This window comes from Anabrus simplex, chromosome 4 (assembly GCF_040414725.1).
Source record: "Anabrus simplex isolate iqAnaSimp1 chromosome 4, ASM4041472v1, whole genome shotgun sequence".
Classification (NCBI taxonomy): Eukaryota; Metazoa; Arthropoda; class Insecta; order Orthoptera; family Tettigoniidae; genus Anabrus; species Anabrus simplex.
Genome location: NC_090268.1, coordinates 129,204,070 through 129,227,088, shown reverse-complemented (window position 1 = coordinate 129,227,088; position 23,019 = coordinate 129,204,070). Strand labels below are relative to the sequence as shown.

The 23,019-nt window shown below is 38.7% G+C and overlaps 1 protein-coding gene across 1 annotated transcript in view; it reads right to left on the bottom strand.

Annotated features, from left to right (window-relative positions):
• LOC136872493 (E3 ubiquitin-protein ligase MARCHF3) overlaps positions 1-22,221 on the bottom strand; it is a 69,331-nt gene extending 47,110 nt beyond the window's left edge. Inside the window, exons 1-3 of the mRNA XM_067146301.2 lie at positions 21,999-22,221; positions 21,691-21,820; positions 14,992-15,155 (exon numbers count right to left, since the gene is read on the bottom strand). Of these exons, the coding sequence (XP_067002402.2) occupies positions 14,992-15,155; positions 21,691-21,820; positions 21,999-22,076 (372 nt within the window). The 5' untranslated portion in view covers positions 22,077-22,221. The remainder of the gene's footprint in view (positions 1-14,991; positions 15,156-21,690; positions 21,821-21,998) is intronic.
• Positions 22,222-23,019: the final 798 nt, after the last annotated feature.

The following is a 23,019-nucleotide window of genomic DNA, read 5'->3' as shown; positions in this document are numbered from 1 at the left end:
GGAAGGAAGCGGCCATGGCCTTAATTAAGGTACAGCCCCAGCATTTGCCTGGTGTGAAAATGGGAAACCACGGAAAACCATATTCAGGGCTGCCAACAGTGGGGTTCAAACCTACTATCTCCCGAATACTGGATGCACTTAAGCGACTGCAGCTATCGAGCTCAGTGGGGTAGGAATGTTAGGAGGGGGAATATTCATTCTTGTAAAAGAAGAATTTTAAGCTACAAAAAAGTTAAAGATGACAAACATGAAATTCTAGGTGTAAGGCTCATTTATAAAGATAATGTCTTGATGTCTTTGGAGTGTACAGACTGGGAAAGGGTAGCACTGATGCTGATTCAGAATTATTTGATAAGATAATCAGGTATGTGGGAAACGATATGGAAAGGAATGGGATTGTAGCAGGAGATCTCAATTTTAGCAATGTCAATTGGGAAGGTAATATGAACGACATGAAGAATGACCAACAAATGGAAAATAAGTCAATATGGGAAGGACAGCTGATTCAGAAAGTGATGGAACCAACTAGGGGGAACAATATTCTGGACGTGGCGCTGGTGAAACCAGATGAGCTCTATAAAGAAATCGAAGTAATAGATGGTACTAGTGAACACGAAGCTGCTTACGTCGTAGTTAAAAGTAAATGTGATAAAAAGGAAGGTCTTAAAAGTAGGACTATTAGGTAGTAGCATACGACTAATAAAACAGGCGTGATGGTGTTTTTAAAATGTAACTATTGTCACGACAGCGGCGCCCCTTTCATCTCAGTGCCGACTGAATGGACTCTAGCGAGTCTCAAATTCGCAACCTCCGAGAATGAAGAGATTGGGAATAATGCTCTAGAACCTAAGTGAATGAATAACAGTGGCATGAAGTTACAGTGCTTCGAATACTTAAGCGAGTGATAACCTTATTTGAGTGGAAATTTGAAATATTCAAAGCAAATAATTCAATGCAATTTAACATAAAGTGAAGCATAGTGGAAGCAAGCCCAGTGTATGTTTGCAACACTGTGAAATATTCGACAGGACGGCACCAATGTAAAGACAGAATGCAATAGAAAGGCTGGGGGGTAGTTCGGAAAGCGAGTGGAAAGAAATATCGCGTAGGCCAACGCAGTGATTTTGATGCATCAGAAAAATACTTGGTTCTAGAGTGTTCCATGACACTCCCCATTAGTTTAGTGGGAGGATCACGTGAGCCAATCAGACTGTGGGAGTAGGGAGTGATATTAGAGAAAGCACGAACTAAGCATTTAAGCAGAAGTTTTGGGAGTCTGGGGAGAATCTGTCCAGCTACTGTGTAAGACGTGTGTGCAGTAAGCCACAGGGAGAACCTGAACTGTGACGGTGAATATGTTTAAATTTAAGAATTTCATTTTTAAGTCCGTATTGAACTGAGAATAATAGATGAGTAAAATTTAAAATCCACCTTTTCAAAACTAATATTAAACTAAGTAAGTTATAACACTTACTCGGAACTAGTTTCGACGCTGGTGAGAGTCATCTTCAACCAAATATGAGAACAAGCAATCGTAAACATACAAATCATTTAATCAATGCACATATAAACACTCTTAATATGCAACTTATAATGCCCCTAAAAGTATCTGGAGAATAAAACTTCAAATAATCAAAATTTCAAAATACCGAAGTCACGATTAGAATGATACTTAACACCAGTGTTGCCAACTTATAGTTTCAAGATCTGCTAAATACTACTAAAAATCCGCTAAAATTCCGTCAATAATAATCTGAGAAATATTCTCGGCCCCTGAAAAATAGAAGATGGATATAGACTGAGGTCATGCAAAGTGACAGAAGAGCTTTCCAACACTGCAGCAGACATCCGCAAAAGACGTCTGAAATTTTATGGGCACATCCGCAGACTGCCGGCAAGTAGACTGACATACAAGATTCTCACCTACATAAAACATCCAAAAAATATTCCCTGGATACTGGAAGTGAAGAAGGATCTGGAAAAAGCCCAGATGAACTCAATTGACACCACGGATAGAAACCTCTATAGGAAAGAAATAAATGGATGGAATGTGCACCAGAGAACAAAGTGAAAAAGAAAACTGGAGCAAAGTGGACAGAAGAACGAAAAAGGATCCACGGAGAAAGGATGAGAGCTGTTTGGCAACTCAGAAAACAGAATCGTTAGAGCTTTACGTGATCCATTGGGTCCATACGCACATGAGACATAGCTCTCATAGTGCATTGGCACTGCTGGTGGCTTCAAGTAGCCTATGCACTGGCCTCCACGGTATGCACTAGCCTTGCGTCTTGGGTGGTGTGCTAAGTCCCAACTGATGAGCCTAACTTAGCACATGAGGGCGAAACACAGGCAACCAAGAATGAGTCAGCTGGAAAATTTATAATGTCCAATAACGGACCATTATATTGGTATTATTAAAATGGATAAAACGCTAAATTTCGCCAAATTTAGCGGAAAATCCGCTAAGTTGGTAACACTACTTAACACAATATAATTCTTTTCACTCATGTTAGAACTTTGGAAGTATTGAGTTTGACTTGGAACTGTAAGATTCTCAAATAAAAGTCTTGTCATAAATGAAATTTTATACAAAGGTCGAACCGTATATAGAGTTTCTCTGTAAATATGACAGTCACAATTGAGAATCTTCCTACTCTAAGTAGAACTCAGGACTTTCAAGATTCCATCTTGAGAAAAATAACCAAGTGTCATTCTAGAAGTTTGCTACTTTCATCGGAAGAAAAAACTCATTTTTACAAATATATTTTGGTGGGAATGATGAAAGAGAGTCCGAAATTCAGTCCAATATCTTCCCCGTTGTGAAGCCTTGGTTAATTTTACAATTTCAATAACTTATGAATAATCACAGTCCTTATATACAAGATTTTAAAACAGAGGGAGAGTACCTCAGAAGGACAAGAGTTTGAAGTTGTGATTCATGTGTACTGGCAACCATCAGCTGTACACAGGGGTCGATATAATGCACCTACGAGTGAGGTGGCTTTGGTGATTGTGGGGCAGGAATTTAAAAAGCAGCAGAGACACAAAGTTGGTGCAGATCGATGAAACTCACCGTGCTTAAGACGTGATTTTTTTTTCTTTTTTTTTTCTTTACGTCGCACCGACACAGATAGGTCTTATGGCGACGATGGGACACGGAAGGCCTAGGAGTGGGAAGGAAGCGGCCGTGGCCTTAATTAAGGTACAGCCCCGGCATTTGCCTGGTATGAAAATGGGAAACCACGGAAAACCATCTTCAGGGCTGCCGACAGTGGGGTTCGAACCTACTATCTCCCAAATACTGGATACTGGCCGCACTTAAGCGACTGCAGCTATCGAGCTCGGTGCTTAAGACGTGATAAAAATTCTGAAGTCCCTCTTAATAAAACGGTTTCTGCTCCAGATTTTTACTCTTACCGAATCACGGAAAAAGAGGGTCAATAAAACTACGCCTTACTCGATCGCAGACTCCTTAATCAGTATTTATTGGAAACTCCTAACTGTGTCGTAAATTCAATAACAACCCCAGACAACATAGTTTGAATGGCAGCAGGCAAGGGAGTCTGCAATTATGACAAATATGCAACTCAATTGTGACTGACTGTAGGCAAGGGACACTGGCATTAGTCAAGTGTGACAGGCAGTAGGCAAGGGGGATTGCCATTATAATGAAAACTCCTCAACTCAATTGGATGGAGTTATGCAACAACAGACTAAGCGCAATTTGATGAAAATTGAGATTTTAGCAATATCTTGTAGAGGAAAGCTTGAACTACTTATAATAAATTCCCCACTGCCTTACGAGAGGGCATTAGTTGTCAGTAAACTGAAAACCTAAGCGACATAGCCAGAATCAGTTTAACTGTAAATTGCATCAGTAGACTATGCGACGTTCCATTTTGCATCATTAGACCAAGCGCCTCATTTCTCACATTGCGTCGTGGATGACAGCGAGGGTGCCCGCGTTTTCGATAGTGCTAAGTTATTGACGTGGTGATACACTGAGTGGTTTATCAAGTGACGAAATTCAGCAATGTATCAAGTACTTCCGAAACTAAGGAGAAGGACAATGCTACTAATGCAGCTTGCTAAAATGGCAACGTCGGAGAATCATTCTAGACCTTTCTAAAGTTAGTATCAAAATGAGTTTGTTGTACGGTATCTAATACGGCAGTCTGCAATGTAAGTAATATTTCTGTATCGATATATTTATTCGATTACATAAAATCTGCTTCATGGTCCGTATCGCACTTTAATAGATTCACCAGGTGGAAAATAAATAAATACTTAGTTGTGAATATTTATTCGAAGAAACTACGAATGCTTCACTATAACAGTGTTTTAACATGTTATGCTACATAATATGTGCCAAATCAGTGAATTCGAGATCAGAATAATGCAAACAGTGACTTTGCAGATATTTAGCGTGCCCTCAAACTTAATCAGCATTTATACACTGCAGAGGACTACGTAATCTTAATGAGAAAATGTAGGCGGAAAAACCCTGTTGCTGTTCGCCAGATGGAAGACACGTTGTTGTTCAATTCAGCTGAATTTGAAAAACTGATCGTCAATCGGGAAACAGATATTCATGGTTGCAAGATAAACTGGCAAAGACTAAAAGAAATCCAGTTCTTGAAATCACAGCCGTTCAGTATATATGTCAAAACTAAATTTGATGGTGAATATATGGAAGTAAATCTAAATACGTCAAGACTGGGATGACCACGGGAAACTAGAGTTCCCTTTAATCAGGCATCAGTACCTTTGTGGCCAAATGGAAAACCTATCTCTGAAGCCAAACTTGGAGACCGTAAGTCGCTGATGCACCTAATACTTGCAGATGCCAAACAATTTTACCAGAAACTTCTAAGGAGATTCTGACATTGTGGATGGCATAGATGGATTCAATGGAAATCCTGATTTTGAGATCAAATGAACTGAGAGTAACAATCTTACTACCTGTCCAGTGATTTATATGAATTTATGGGAGCAAATATTCTAATCACATATTCTATTCCTATTCTGTTCGACTGAGACAAGTAATTAAAATTCTATACTTTCTTTCAGAATCGCTTTATTTTTCTTGAAATAAGGTAATCATAACCACATATACCGGCCTCCATATCCTTTACTAAGTTTAAGGGACTGCCATTCTGTTGATGATGATGCTTGTTTAAAGAGAACTAACATGTAGATCAACGTCCCCTAATGGTATGAGACAGCCATTCTACTTAGCAACTAATGTGTGTCTAAAGCAGAACAAAACTTACCCATAGGCTTGAAAATATCACGTCAGTACTGTATTCTCAGAACATAATAGGCCTATCGTGAAGGGAAAGCCATAAAGAAATATGCATTGCATTGTATAGACTGAAATGGCTCACTTCTTACCATTTGTATTTGACTCAGATCAGTCGAAATTTGTCAAATCAATAAGTGGTTATAGCAATGAGTTTAGGGAAGAGCTTCCCTTCTAAAGTTTCTCCATCTAAAACTTGCATAATGTGCTGAAGTTGTGGCGCGGCTCGCGATGGTTCAAGCACTTAGCGCAGTAGGAGATTTAGGTTCTAATCACAGCTGCACTCACATATTTTTTGAAGTCTTACTCAGTAGATACTCAACAGTAAGGTGTTATTGGTGTAGCATTGTGATGCAATATTCGCATGTGAGAAGTACCTTAAATTGCATCAGTAGTCTAAGCGCCATTTTTTCAGGAAAATCTATGAATTGTGAGTCTAAAAATTAGGAATTTGGTGAGAAGGTACAATCTCTGCTACAACACCAGGAATATCATGTTTAACAAAATTATGTTTGCTCGAATTGAAACAAACCTAAAGTTAAACGTGAATATCTCTAAACCAACTTTTGGCGCTTGGTCTAATGATGCATAACGGCATCCAATTGTGACTGGCAGTAGGAAATGAGGGCTGCCATTGTAATAAAAATTCCCAACTCTGACTTTACATGAGAAACGGCATATGCCGACCTACCTGAGGTCTTTCTCAATTAACGCTAATAGGAATGCATACTAATTTTACTCACAGCACGTGTAGTATTTTACCTTGAATTCTGCATACACTGTACAACCCCATAGCGAAGCATGGGTACATGAGCTAGTAACATATAAGGCTGATGTTGCATAAGATCAGAGTGAAGAATGACATGGTGTTTTTTTAGAGAAGAATCTCACCTCTTCCTTGACTACTATGATTGTCTGACACTAGACTCGTCAGAGTGGGATGTGTCAGACCCTACCCACTGACGCTGGGTGTATGCAGGTGAACTTATCAGAAGCCTATTTATGAGGCACAGTTTTTCAAGTTCAGCTGAATTGAACAACAACGCGTCTTCCATCTGGCGAACAGCAACAGGGTTTTTCCGCCTGCATTTTCTCATTACGATTACGTAGTCCTCTGCAGTGTAGAAACGCTGATTAAGTTTGAGGGCACGCTAAATATCTGCAAAGTCACTGTTTGCATTATTCTGATCTCGAATTCACTGATTTGGCACATATTATGTAGCATAACATGTTAAAACACTGTTATAGTGAAGCATTCGTAGTTTCTTCGAATAAATATTCACAACTAAGTATTTATTTATTTTCCACCTGGTGAATCTATTAAAGTGCGACACGGACCATGATGCTGATTTTATGTAATCGAATAAATATATCGATACAGAAATATTACTTACATTGCAGACTGCCGTATTAGATACCGTACAACAAACTCATTTTGATACTAACTTTAGAAAGGTCTAGAATGATTCTCCAACAAGGCAAGGCACTTGGAGAAGGGCCAAGAATATCACATTGTCAACAGACCCACGAGTGCAGCAGCAATCACTGTGGTCTGCACAGGTACTGACTTTAACCCATTAAGGCAGACATTGTTGGAACATCTGTAAGCTGTGCAGAGATGATTTGTGGCAGAACTTTGGTAAGAGCGACGGAAAAGGAGACGCCTTGGTGGAATGAAAAGGTGAAGGAGGTTGTTAAACAAAAGAAGAAAGCATGGCAAGAATGGAATAGAGATAGGAAAGAAGGAAGTAAGATTAAGTATCAGGAAATTAAAAATGTAAAAAAAGTGGTAAATGAGGGAAAGAAAAAATGTTGAGAGAGATTCACACAAGAGTTGGAAAAGGATGTGAAAGGTGGAAAAAGGGTGTTGTATGGAATAATAAAAAATAGGAGGAGAAAAATCTACACAAAACAAGTAAAGGAAGAAAGTGGAAATGTAATAACAGACCCAGATGAGATAAAGTATAGGTGGAAAGACTATTTCAATAAACTCCTGAATGTGAGAAACGATGCAGAAGAGAGTGTAGTGGTAAATGAGGATGATATTGCAACGGCTGTTAAATAAATAAAAATGGGAAAAGCAGCTGGGATGGATGAAATGTGTGGAAATGATAAAGACAGCAGGACCTATTGGTTTACTGGTTATAATATAGGCTGCCGTGGTGTATATGGAGGAAAAATACCAGATGATTCGTGTAAAGGTATAATACCAGTATTTAAGAAAGGTGACGGGAAAGTATGACAATTATCAAGGAATTACACTGTTGTCACAAGTAGCCAAAATATTGGAGAGAATAATAGAGACGAGGAAGAGAGGAAGGGTGTAAAGAAATTTAGAAGAGCAGTATGGATTTCGACAAGCGATGTCAACGACAGACCCTATATTCACCATGAGATTACTGATGGAAAAACAGTAGAAATAGGGAAAGGATCTGGTGATAGTATTCCTTAATCTAGAGAAGGCATACAATAGTGTTAATAGAGAAAAGGTGTGGGAAACCCTGAAAAGAAAATGCCATCATTGTGCTTCTCCAGTTTCCACAGGTATGGCGACCTGAGCCCAGCAATGTTAACATAACAGATACGGTGAGGTAAAAAAAGATGATCTCCAAGAAAGAGATTAAATAAAATTCCCAAGATAATACTAATGGGGGTGTATTTCTACATTTCTGAGAAGTTGTGAACTACTTCAGATTGGCCTGCTGGATGGCCCAAATATCTCTCAGTTTATCCCCGGGTTGTCCGGCTCCGTGGCTAAATAGTTAGCATGCTAACCAGCAGGGTCGGGGATTTTAACCAGCATTGGTTAATTTCGCTGGCACAGGGGCTGGGTGTCTGTGTTGTCTTCATCATCATTTCATCCTCATCATGACGTGCAGGTCCCCTACGGGCGTCAAATCAAAAGACCTGCACCTGACAAGCCAAACATGTCCTCGGACACTCCCGGCTATTTCATTTCATTTATTCCTGTGTTTCTGACCAAGATAGTGAGAAATTGTGAAGGATGTGTCACCTCTCGGACTGTGAGAAGTGGTACTAATATATTAATGTGTAAACACTATAATACAAGAGTTGAATAGAAAAGGTGCAATTCATTTGAGAAACACATTCAAAGTAAAGGGCATTTAAATCATCTTCAGCTAATGAGTGCATAGGATTCTGCTCTGCGAAGACAGTGCAATACTGAAGAAATTCTTTGAGCATGGAAAAAATTGAAAGGAGGAAAGTATGCATTCGTAATGAACACAACAAAAATGTTTCTCAAGGTAAGGTTAATTTCGTAATATGTATGCTAGGCTAATTAAGGGCAGTTTGAAATGAATTCACTGGAAATGCAGGGTGGAAATAATAAAACAATTATTATTTAAAGCAAATACCCTGTACAAAAAGTGGACCATCCTGCTGTGGGGACACGGACCAGGAAGTACTGTATGTACAGGGGTCTGAAGATCTCCCCATTGCAAATTAGATGAGGCAGGAATATGTACCACAATGCACTGCAAAAACTACAACCAATATTCTTTAAGATCTTTTCTGATGAAACAACTGGTTCTAATGGCAACTGTGTATTTGCAGTCCTCCCTGGTACTCTAGAAGGGACATTCGTTCAGAAATATTTAGATCAATGCTTCCATGGCCCATATTGACATTATAATCTTTTGGGATTTTACAATGTTAGAGAAAAAAAAGAGAAATTCTTTATACTTTGCGAAGACTTTGCTCCACATCTTCAGAAGAAAAAACAAGTCTGTCTTCTCTCACAATGACTGTTTAAGTTTAATAAACTTGACCGTTTGTCTAGTGCAAATGGTACTCTCGTTTACTCTAGTTTACCAACCTTCCAAGTGGGAAGTGAGAATGCCGTCTTTGTTCAAAGTAAGATGTTTCCTCTTCCTGTTCAATACGTACCAGTTTTCATCATTATCTCTATTCTATTCTTTTGTCCTTGTCAGTCTCTCGTTGTACTTTATTTTACTTATGTCTTCTACCATAATTCCACATCCTATTTGATTTTATCTGATGTCCTTGCTGTCTATTTCACAACATATAGATATATTAAATACAAAACATCTTACTTTGAGCTAAAATGGCATCACTTCCCACTTGGAAGGCTACCATACAGTGAACCACCTGGTAACGTGGGTACCTCTTGCAACAAACAGTCAAAGATTATCAAGTTCAAAATGTCACTGCAAGAGAAGTCTTCCTCGTGGAAAAATGTATTTTCTTTTCTGAAGACGCAGAGCGAAGTCTCCACAAAACCTAGAGAATTTCTCTGTGTTTTCTTACACACAACAAATTTCTGAAGATTAACATTAACAGTTCAGAAACTTTATCTTGGTTAGTGTTCATTTTTAGAAGCACCAAATGCCATAGCCACAACAAGCCAAGCAGTAATAAACAATAATAATTTAAATATTCATTATTCAAATGTACAAGCAATTTGTTCAGACAGTGCCGCATGCATGTTAAAATGTGGTGTTAAAACTCTACGGGTACTAGAGTAAGGAGCACGTAGGACAAGAGGAGAATCATGTGATTGTCAGAGCCAATAGGGATCAGTTGATTTCGCTTACACGAACGCAATTTGTGACAGGTGTGGTATTTCTTGTTGACATTCCTTCTTTAGTTCACAGTAAGTATTAAGATTATTTGTTGCATTTATGTTAAATATGGGAGACAGAGAGAAAGCACACGAAGTGTTACACAAAGAAGCTAGAGACATAGTGTTCCATGTGCGTAATTTCTTCAAAAGCGAGTCAGATATAACATCCGAAGCTGCACGAGAAGCATATCCCGGCGATGTCAAATGTCTAGAGCGAACAGCTGAGGCATGCAGCATAGGACTGAGAACTGTATAGAGAATTCTGAGTGCAGCAAATGTTTCTATTAAAGCCAGTGTGTTGGCTATTTTCAAGTCACTGGGAAAGAGACGTAATCACAACATCCATAACCATTAGAAACAAAAGAGGTAACAGTCCACTCTCCCTCTTAGTCCAGTTTCATTTCCAAATTATTCCTTCTTTTCAACCGGATTCTGTACGCTGCTGACGCAGATGTTGTACGTTGCTTGCACCATTTCTACTGTTTGTATACCCAGTCTCCTTTTTTCTTTTTTCTTTTTCTTTTTTTACCATGGTTACTCAAACCTTCTCCCTGGGAAACTATCATATGCCTTTATTAGATCTATGAATGTCATGACCTTGACATACATGACAAGAAAAGTACATAGCAGTGAGACACAAACCTTATTTATTCCCAATTCTTGCAGGATGACATCGTAAAGGCAGCAAGGGAAGAGTATGTAGATGGGAATGATGTTCATGGATGATGCGATCTGGGAAGAAGATGAGGAGGAGGTACAACAGCTGAATGTACTGAATAGGACTGAACAATGAGGATTGAGGATCAACATGGAGAAGAGCAAGACTATGGTGATGAGGAAAGGAAGTAAAAAAGGAAAAAGAGCTATCAAAATTGGATACAAGGAACTGCAAATAATAGAACACTTCAAATACTTATGAAATGAACCGACAGAAAATGGAAGACTGGATATGGAAATTAGTAGGATACAACTCCTGAGCTGTGTATGGAATCAACATATCACTTCAAATCAAATCAAAAATCAGATAAAAATCTCTATTTGCAAATGAGGTGTCTACCTTTGTGGCAAATGGTGCACTAAAATACATTATTGCCAAGCATTAAATTTTAAATTAACAAGAAAATTTTCCTAGAATACAATATTGTACAATTTACGCTAACAATTTTTATATTAAACACACAGATCATCCTTAATAAATTTATATCGTTTACAAAATTCTACTTATAATATCTCCTGTACTTATAAACATAGTCAACTCATATACAGTACGTGGAATTACTTCAAGTAATACTATACAACTGGTATAAGATTAAAATTTACATTGCATTTATTTACTTATTTATTTTTTACCATTTTGGAACCTAAGTAGCATAACAACCTGCTGCGTCTTAACCACAGCCCCTTTTGCCACCACTTTTCAGAGTTCTTGAAGGGCCTTCATAGCTACCGTAGCGGTCCCAGGGCCCTCGAAGTCCCCACTGTACTTCACCCCAACAGGCAGTCCCCTACTTCGGCTGTCCAAACTCCTTAGACCAGGTGATGGAATTAATTTATTCACACATTTTTTATTTACCGTAACCTCCACTGGTCGAATGCCCTCCAACATTTCATTTTTTTCTCTGTTGCTGTTTATTCTCTTCTTGAATATCTGTACAGATTATGGAAAAGGATCAAACACTATCCCTGGTAAACTGTTCCACTGCTTCATGCCCTTCCCAATAAATGAAAATTTACCCCAATCACTCCTGCTAAAATTCCTTCTAATTTTATACCTGTGGTCAGTCATGCCGAAATAATTATTTTCCAACTGAAGCCTCTCACGGATTTCTCCCCATGCTTCTCCCGTGCTCTATATAATCCTATAAGTCTAGTTTTCTCCCTTCTCTTATTTAAAGTTTCCCACCCAAGTCCCTCTAATGTTTCTGATACATGACTTTTTCTCCTGAAATCCCCTGTTACAAATCTTGCTGCTTTCCTCTGCACACTATTTCTTTTATTAGGTATTCTTGGTGAGGATCCCAAACACTGTTTGCATATTTAGTATTAAAACTGTTTGCATAGTCCAATAATAGACGAACCATACTTAAGTAACTTTTCTCTTTTAATTCTTTCTTGCATCCTTTAAGTAGCTTCATTATAACATGCAACAATCTGTATGCTTTCCCAACAATGTCATCAACATGACCCTTCCAGTGCAAATTACTTTCAAATCACACACCTAAGTATTTGCACTTGCCATCTTTTGGGATAACTACCTCATCCAAAGTATATTCAAATTCAGTTTTAAAACTCCTGTTTGTAAATGTTGTAACAGTTGATTTGCCTCCATTAACCTTCATATTTTCTTCAACCTATTGTTGGATACTCCCAAAGTCCCTTTGTAATTATCAACAATCCTCAAAGTTATTTATTTCCCTATAAACAATTATGTCATCTGCATACAATCTTATTTTTGCTGTTATATTGTTGCCTAAATCATTTGCGTATATTAAGAAAAGTAACAGACTGATTATACTATCCTGTGCAATTCCCTTCCAAAATTTCTCTTCCTGTGATACATTATTTCCTACTTCGACTTTATGAACCCTTTAATTTATAAATGTTCTTATCCAACGTTTAACCCTTATGTCCAATCCTATTCCCTCCAATTTCTTTAATAATATTCCATGTTCCACTCTACCAAAGGCTTGGGAAAGATCTATGGCTATGCAATCTAACTAGCCTCCTGAATCGAACTCATCTGATGTGTCCTCCTGAAATCCCACCAGTTGTGCCTCACAAGAAAATTTCTTTCTAAATCCATACTGGCTCCTCATGAACCAATTTTATCATCACATATCCCTCTGATGTACTTTGCTATTAAACTCTCCAGTATTTTACAAATTATACTGGTCAGGCTGATTGGTCTGTAGTTCTCTGGTTTCCTTTTATCACCCTTTCCTTTATAAATTGATATTATAGATTCCTTCCAGTCCTTTGGTATTACACCTATTTATGACAGTCAGAGAAATTTTAAATATGGCACTATGTACCACCCCATTGTCTTTAATACCTCCCCAGTAATTTGATCACTTCCTGCTGCTTTTCCTTGCTGAAGAAATTGGATTTCTCTGAAAATATCTTCATTTGTGAATGAGAAGCTTCTTGTTTATGTGTCTCTCCCTCTCTATCTTCTGTTTCAGTTTCCAACTCCTGACAATCTTCTACCGAATCTCTAAATTCCCTACTAAATAGATTTGCTTTCTCAATATCTGTTAAACAGTAATCACCCTCTTCTCCCACCACTGTAGGAATTTGGATTTCTTTTCCTTTTTGATTCCTAATATATGAATACAGCTTTTTCCATTTCCCTTCGTGGTTATTACCTTCTTGAAGTATGCCATTCATATAATTCTCTTTTGCTTCCTTTTTCACTCTATTCACTTCTTTCATTTGCTGTTTTCTAGTTTCTCTACTCTCCCTACCATCTTTGATCTTCCTGTTTACTATTCTACATTCTCTTTTTAATTTTCTTATTTCCCTTGTATAATTAAACAGGGTCTGAGGTTATTTTACCCTTCTTAACAGGTACAAACCTCTTCTCTCCTTCCCAAATGATTCCTTTAAATTTAGCCCAAAGTGTATCCACATTACTCCCTTCAATTATCCAACTGAATTGTGATTTAAGGTAAGTCCCAAATTCATCAACTTGTTTTTCTGTACAATTTCCTGTCTTGTGTGACCCTCTTATTAAGCCTTTTTGGTACAAGTCCTACATCCATTATTCAGCCTTATGGTTACCTATTCCTTCAATTACCTCAGTTTTATCAACAATTTCCCACGGTTTAACCAAGAATACATCTAGCAAGTTATTGAGATGAGTCGGTTCTTGTACTACTTGTGTAAATCCTCCCTCCCAAATTAACTTATTTGCCAGTTTCTGTTCATGGGCTTCATTTGCAGCTCCATTCCATTCAACTTCAGGCAAGTTGAAATCTCCCCCAATTATTACCATACTATTGTTTTTATGAGTATAATCTATTATTTTCTCAAATATTTCCATGTCTCTTTCCTCTCTTCCAGGTCTATATGTTTCTATAATTCTTCTACAAGTTTTCCTCGTCAGTGTTATAACTCAAGGGAGTTGCCTTTTTTTTTTTCTTTTTTTTTTACAGTACATATCTTATGATTAATAAAATCTAGAACAATATTTGCAATCTTTCATTTACCTGAATTGTTTAGATGAAGGCCATGCTTTGTGTAACAGTGTCTCAAAATTGCTGCATTCAATTACCTGAGTATTACTTCACACAAGCCTGATATTTTTACAAAACACAACTGCACTATGAATTTTATGAAAAACACTGCAAATGAGTTTGTCAAACCACACAATTTCAAACGATGAGGTATTATCTGCGCACTTTTTAGTGATAGATTTACACCCTAGTGCTGAAGCGGTCGACTTTGGTTATCTTCGAGATTCGTATTGGCAACCTTTGAAACACAAACTAAGAATCGCTTATCATCGCTGTGCGCCATCTGGCGTACACTTTAAGTACTCGTACTGTTGTTTACACAGCAAAGCCAAACTATAGAATTCATGCTAGGAACACGTTTCGCAACGGGAAATGTTATATAGTATTAAATATTGTGTGTGTGACACAGTTGTTTGCTTAAAATAATAAAGGTTTATAAAATTCATTCGATCGATCATATTATCGATTCAATTCAGATTTCATTTCCATTTAGTTGGCAGTATTAACGGAACCCTTCTTACTTCTCCAACGAGTACAAAAATCTATCACTAAAAAGTGCGCGGATAATGTGTGTTTAGGGAGACGAATGATAAAAAATGAAGATAATGCAGAAACAACAAAATTCTTTAAACATCTTCATTAGAAGTAGATATTCGGATGAGATCAGATGGTGAGACGTTCTACAGAATGACAAATTGGCTAAGTACTTATGGAAGAGGATATGACCAGTCAGGACAAAATGGAAGAGAATGGTCAACACCAAATAAAGGGCTAAAGAAGAAGAATAAATAAAAATTGAGAATTAAGTTCAGGAAAATGATATATGTTTAAATCAAAAACATACTCACTTGCCAAACTGACTTAGGAAGTCTGTCAATGAGAAATCGGAACTTGCAAATTTCACATCTGTCTGTATTAGATGTTGACAACCATTTTTCAAGGCATCGCCTATGAATAAGACCCAAAGTCCCTGTACAGTTACAAGGTGAAATTAAAGACTCCTTCAAGTCATCTGAAAAAGAAAAATTCTTAATAGGACACTAATTTCCAGACATTTTATTTTACAACTTCCCTAATTATAGGGTTTTTCCAAAATACAACTGATCACTAGACATCAGATTTACATGCTGTATAAATCAGTATCACCAATATAAGCATGCAACTATGTTGCAAAAAGTGGTGAAATATGCATTTAAGTACACACTTATTTTCATGTTAATAAACACTGGTATCATTCCCTTACTACACTCAAGCGATTCACCCACACCAATACATAAAATCATGATCACGAATAAACAACTGAATGAAAAACAAAATATTACACTAGTTACAGCTGTGGCTGTTCTACTAGTACAAACAATACATGCATAGTTGGTGAGACATATCAATCTATCAGTGTTCACCATTAAAACAAAATGCACATTTTTTTTTTTTTTTACAATTTGTTTTATGTCGCACCAATACAGATAAGTCTTATGGCAACGATGGGATAAGAAAAGCCTAGGAGTAGGGAGGAATCAGCTGTGGCCTTAAGGTACAGCCACAGCATTTGCCTGTGAAAATGGGAAACCCCAGAAAACCATCTTCACGGCTGCCGATAGTGGGGCTCGAACCCGCTAACTCCTGGATGCAAGCTCACAGCTGCGCACCCCTAACTGCACAGTCAACTCGCCCAGTCACATGTCTTCTAGATAAGACAGTGTGTTAATACACACGATAAATCAATTAGTAAGGTTGTAAGAAAACCATATATAATAAAACCACAAATGTTAAGAAATAATTCCTCTTTCATTTTACACTGCACATCCTACTTTTTCGGTCCATAATTTGCTTTGCAGTACACTACAACAATCTTCAAGTTTTCTGGCATAAACCTGTGGTGCTTGTCTGTTAAAACCAGCTTTAATGCAGAGAATGATCTCTCTACGTCTACAGATATGACAGGACAGTACTTGAATTTGGGAGCGAGTGTAGGTGCTGAACATTCTGGTAGATCCATATTATCAATACCAGTCAATATTTGTTTATAGTTACCATAATGTCATACCCCAGATTTCATTTAAGGACACCACGATACTTTGCAGACAAGGTCCGAGGTTTCCCGGGATACCTTCCAGCTCACGCTTCACATTCTCAATAATGTCCAGGGAATAATTAAGATGTAACTCACGTGTTTCTAGCTTCTAGAGTGATTCCAGTTGGTATGATTTTGAAGTGTGCCTTGATAAGTGCCAATTTCCTTTGAACCGTTTCATTGCCGAAAGAGTTAATGGCATTAATTACTTTATACTTTCTTGAAAACAGCTTGTAAAACATGTTAAAATATGCATTAATAATTTTGTTTGGCTAATTCTAGCCAAGTGTAGCCCTTGTTAGGCAGACCCTCTGATGAGGGTGGGCGGCATCAGCCATGTGTAGGTAACTGCGTGTTATTGAGGTGGAGGATAGTGTTATGTGTGGTGTGTGAGTTGCAGGGATGTTGGGGACAGCACAAACACCCAGCCCCCGGGCCACTGGAATTAACCAATGAAGGTTAAAATACCCGACCCGGCTGGGCCATTCAGCCAACAAGTCGGACAAAATATGCATAATAAAAGTCAAAAACATGCACAATAAAACTGAAATTTGAAATGTATACACTAATCTCAAATATATGCTAGCACTATTAAACTTAATAAAAAAGCAACTTAACAAAGAGTATGTAACTCACAATACTACTGATCAAAAATATTTTCTCATTAAATTAATACTAAAATAGTCAAAGTTAAATAGAATTCACATAGAGCAGAGGAAAGGAAGAGAAAATCAAGCGTGGAATAAAAAGAGGGAATAATTAGCCGAAACAAAATTAAATTTCAAAATTCATAAAATGAACACGACAGCTAGACGTTGTGACAGGTAACTGCATATCCTATGTTTACCAGCCGTTCATAGTTCAGGAATGATGTTAAACAAATCATTCACTTAAAGGACGGACGGACTAATATGAATTTAAAAACGATCAGTGGAACTGACCCACAGTGCCCCACATGAACAGAAGCTGGCATAGAACAATACCATTACTGAACAAGGGACTGCTTCTATAGCACAATACTGAATCGATGATACTTGTAGTCAAAAGGGATCCAAAATCCAAGTCATCACAATGGTACTTATCGCTAGAAAAGTAGAACCATGGTATTTGTCATGTTGCGGTACTAATCAAGAGTGGGATAGACTCGCAGTATTCCACACATTATGGTACTACTCATAGGTAATGAAATTCGCACATGTATTACAGACCTACACTGTTTCACACATTGCGACGCCATTTACAAGCGACGCAAACCTATGGTGTTCATCACATAAGGGTACTAACCACAGGGACTCGTACTATCCCGTGGAGTTCCTCATATAGTGGGTACTAATCACAGGCAAGCCAGAACCATGGGTTCCCTCATCCCATGGTGTCGCTCATATAGTGCTACTAATCACAGGTACTGTAAAAGCCGTCGAGCCCTCGTTTGCTACTAATCACAAACCTATTTGGTACCCAACATAGTGGTACTATGCGCAAGTAAAAGCAACCCATGGTGTTCTCCGCGTGGTGGTACTAATCACAAGTAGTTGCATGGTTCTAATTTGATCATCCCTTGGTCACCCCTTTTGATCACCTCTTACAACAGGCAGAGTATACCGTGGGTGAATTCTTCGCCTGCGTCCCCCACCCACAGGAGTTGTGTTGGGTCCACAAAAGGTATTTTATTTCCCTCAAGTCCACCGGCAAGCCAGTTAGGACCCCTATCCGCCACCTGGGACGCGCCACGTGGGAGTATCACCTCTCCCCCTGCTACGCCAGCGTAGCAGGTTCGTGGGAATGGTAAAGAAGATGGCCAATTTAAACTTGGGACATATAGTGTACCGCAGGCTGACCCATACAGACCGCTATCTGCAGATGATGTCCACCACCCACGAGAAAAATATGGAGTGATTAAGACCCTAGCTGACCGTACAAGAAGAATTTGTCGACCAAAGTACTTAAACAAGGAGCTCGACCACCTCAATACAGTATGGGCCTACACGTTAACGGGCACAGCCATCAAGATATCCAGCCAACACTCCATCCCAGACGTCGAACAACCAAGGAGAAATATGAGGATTGGCCGGCAGCTAAATCCTTTTTGCCATATATTGGGAAGACAACTGACAGAATAGGGAGGCTACTGGAGTCCCATGGGGTAAAAACCATTTATAGGCAAATGAAGAAAATCCAGAAACTGCTAAGGTCTGTCTGCTAAAGACAAGCACCATCCTCTCTCCTCAGGATGCATCTACAACATCCCATGCAGCTGCGGTCAGGTATACATAGCAATTAAGAAACGCAGCATCGCCACCCAATTGAAGGAACAACAACAGGCACAGCCAGTTGGGACAAGCAAAAAGGTCATCAGTTGCTGAACACTCACTGCTAGCAGGCCAAGACATACAGTACAGCAACACCAAAGTACTGTCAACTACTGTGTCTTAGGCCCCTTTCCACACCACTCCACTCCAGAGGTATACAAAAGGGCCAGAGCATTCACACGAGATACTTCGTGTGGTGCAACCTCCCTCCACTCTCGTCACAGCAGGCCGCTGTCAACTGGCCTGAAGTGTCTTTCACTCTTGGCGACCGGAAGCTCACTAAATCAGATTAGTTCGTACAGACAATCAACATCGTGTGCGTCACAAGTTCCAAGTTTTTGTTTCAAAATGTCGGTTCAATTCATAGATGTTGAAAACTGAATAAGTGAAATACAAAATCGTCCTTGTCTCTAGGATTTACATACGACAGGCTATTCAAATAAAATTTAAACACTTAAAATGTGGATTGAAGTTTACCAAGAAGTGATTCCGAATTTTGCTGAACTGGACCCAATGAACCTTAGTACGCTTCTTTCTCCTCAATCTTCTTTTCGTAAGAATATAAATCCCTAGGATAACATTCGTGACCATATTCCAAGTCAAACTTACGCAAAAGATGTGGTGGGGACTAGAAGTTGCTGGAAGTGGACAGCATGAAAAAACAATGTAGGCCTATCTGAGAAGTGGAGTGGAGTGGAAAGCAGCGGATCGTGTGAAAGGGGTGTTATCATGCCTAGCTACAAAGGGAAGCTACTGAAATCCTGAAGCACACCAACAGCTTCAACCATAAGGAGAAATCTGAATAGGTCAACAAAGCCTTGTTTCTAGTGCTGAAAGTTTTCAATCCTGGAGGAGACAATGGCCACGGCAGACCAGAAAAAGCAACGGGTGATCAGTTGCCTGTCTCTGCCAAGACAGGTCAACCTATGTCGAGCTCCTTAATGCTACAATCATTGGCCGAAGAACAGCCGATCAGCACCGCCCCTACAGCATGGCAACCAATAGGCGAGCAGTCTACGTTATGTTAGCCGGGAGGTCTGTAAAAACTGCAGGGCGGTCCTGCCATTAAAAAGATTCTGGGAAGAACACGGTATAGTAAGGTGGAACTGCAACACCACTCCATTCAATTCCACTGCCAGTTTTGCAGCCACTGAAGTCAGTCAGAACCCTTGAAATTGCCGAACCCAGTCTTTGGTGAAATATCGGGACCATCATTTGCTCCTGACCATGGCTTGGAAAATACCAGTGTTCTCCACAGGACTCTTTCAATAGGTGCACCTCCCTACCGTTTTTACAGACTGCCCGGCTAACATAACCTAAGATATATGCTAGTTACATAATGTTCATACATATCTGAGTCACTAGGTGCTCCAAATTAAAATGCAAATACTGTAAAATTATTATTTATTTACTTAAATTTAAATGTATTTAAATGATAAATCTTCAATATTGTCAGCATAATTGCATCAATTACATCAAAATTAAAATATTCAGCTCGACTATCACGTACTGTTGTACGCGAGAGGTGTCTTGTATTAGCGTGGAATAGCATGCGAGCACTCTATTCCGCATGTCACAAACCTGTATTGTACTCCACAGCAATGGAGTAGCAAGCCCCAGTGTTACACAATTATGAAGGAGCAGCAGAATACTAGACATTCAAAATACTCTGTTATGACTTGTTTGTGATAACACTAAATTAGTTCAGTTTTACAGTCAATGTTTACCTGTCTGATATTCTTAATACCCTGAGGGAGTAAACTGAAATTTTATCATGTTCATTTTTTACATAGTATTCCTCATCCGGCTGACAAAAATTTCTGAATACAGACATGATATATAACGCCAGCCGTGGAAGCCTCAACAGCTACAACCATCTACCACGTTCAATTCAAGCTCTGCCCAGCTTTCTACAATGCTTTAACTATAAACACTAACCAAATGAGTATGTAGCTACTGTAGAACCTGTAAAAACCCAGAACATGGATCTTCCTGCCCATTCACATCCAGCACCATCAAACCCTGCTCAATGACTGTTTCACACTTAAGATCCTTAAACATCTACCCCATCTTCTCACCATCTCTCCCTTGGAGATCTGAAGTTGGACATCGAATGCTGCTCAGGTCACGGGAAGCATCCAGCCTTAAAATTAGATAACCTCTCCTTTTTTCCATCTCTTGTCTCACCCATCTCCCCACTTAAAAAGATTCTGGGGTGAACACTGTATAGTTACCTCACAAGTGTCTACATGTCAACAATGACCACCATCAATCTTACTCTATCCTCCACTGACAAATGCTATATTTTTATAAAGTATTTAATTAACAAAGGAGAATATCAACAATGAGATAGAAGAGAACAAAACTTGTTACAGCAGTTCCCATTTAAACTGTAAGTTGTGCAGTGGTGACTGTGACCACTCCAGCCAGTGAAAAAAAAAATAGCAGCCTGCACCAGAGGTATGCACTCAGGGACCAATGCTTCCACATACCTCTGGGGGAAAAATAAAAGTTTAGGAAATTGGTAAATTGAAACTGTTCGGCGTTTCAAATAACTAGGCAGAATAAACTTACTGTATATCAGAAAATGGACTAACAGAAAGGTTGCACAGCAGGACTAGATTAACAGAAAACAGAAACTCCAAATATGTTCTGATCAAAATGTAAGCCTACTTGTAAACATTTTGTTTGCCTGCCTTCCTCCAAAAACATTTTTTTTTTAGATTTATAATCAGTGTGTGCACTTGTGAGGAGGTTGTGAAAACAGTAATTAGTTCAGGGGAGAGATATCCAATTAAATCATTTTCTTCACAGCCAGCAATAACCTTTGGACAACAATTTTTACCATTTCTCTTTCCTTGAATGGAAAGAAATACAGTGTTCAGCAAATAAGAGCAATAAGAGGTACAACACTAAAGATAAAGCCAAAGGAGAAGCAAGGAAGAGATTATGAATCAGATATGAACAAAACCATGCAAGTTAAAACACAGGCCTATGGGTACTGTAGCCTACATGAAGAGAAATATCAGAGACAATCAACATCCGATGGTTCATACTTGGAACTTCAGACAAATTCCACAGGAATTAAAGAGACCTGAAATAAATTACTAACTAGCATATCAATATCCATAAGAAAAAAATCATTCTTACAATGAAATGTATACCTTCATGACAAATTCTGCAGACTGCACTGGAACTTGCCAATGAACCTTTTGCTTGCCGCTGGGAGAAACCCGATGAATTCTGTGGCTTTAGCACCATAACCACCTGACTCGAATGAATGGAAGGATTCTCCTACAAACAAAAATATTTAAAACTAGTTCAACTTCGTATTTCTCCAAAACAAAATGTATTAATTAGGTGTATATACCATATTCTAGTAAAATAGTAAGTACAAAAAAAAAGAGAATTATAAACTAGATCGGCCTATATACCAAAGACAAAAACTTCATGCGCTGTTCATGTTACTCACTATTTTTTCTCCTACCGGTGAACTATTGGTGGTAGACTGAGAGGTGAAATCATATTTGCCGAAAGATTCGGAACCCATTTAATTGAATTATTCTACAGATTAAACTCGAATTCACGCGTGAGTTTCTTTTGTTCCCATAAACAGCAGCGATCTTAACCTAACCTGCAAATGACATGTTTATTGAATTTGAATTATACCCTCTTCGATTCATATTCATATATCGCTGTCAACTTAGATACCAAAGAGAACATGTACTAAATTTCAAAGAGTTAAATTTGCAAAATTCCCAGGTTCACCAACATTGAGATAGTTATTGATACCACGACCAGTTTGATGCGTTGCGCTAGGTATAGTGCAGCGTATATCCAGCTGGCCGTGTTCATACTAATGCGTGAATTACTCTGGCCAGAATATGTAATAATGAGGAGAGCAGTGGCGGCGCGTTCTATATGTTCAGTGGTTCAGTGAACCCCCTAGAAATAGATAAGTCTACGAAAAATGGTTTATCAGAGCCTATTCCTTAAATTTGCTCTGTATATCAGCGCGCGGAGCGGTATTTTTTACATCAACACTCGGTTGCTCTCAGGAACCAGCGAAGAGGTTCAATTTCAGGACTGATGGCGCGGAGCCGGGAGACGTAAGGAGGGTGCGCAAGGCGAGGGCTTATGAGAAGCAGGGAAAACATAGTCTAGGAATCGCTGGCAACTGGACCAGCGATAGACACGAGTTACATCGAGCAGTTCCGAAATTAGCCGAAGCATTGTCAGAGCGCGCGCTTAAAATTTGCCGTATGTGGTAGGTTTTGAAGGGATTTTAATTTGGCGATTTTGCCATTCTGATGTAATTAACAGCAAGGAGCCAGAATATTTTGCTAACTACGGATTGTATAGCATCAATAGGCGAACGTAGCCCAAGATTGTGTAATTAAATGAAACTTTTCATTAGTAATACTTGTTTTATGAGAAGTAAACAACAAAATACGTCAACACATAAATAACAGTAGTCTGCCTAACACGTTCTT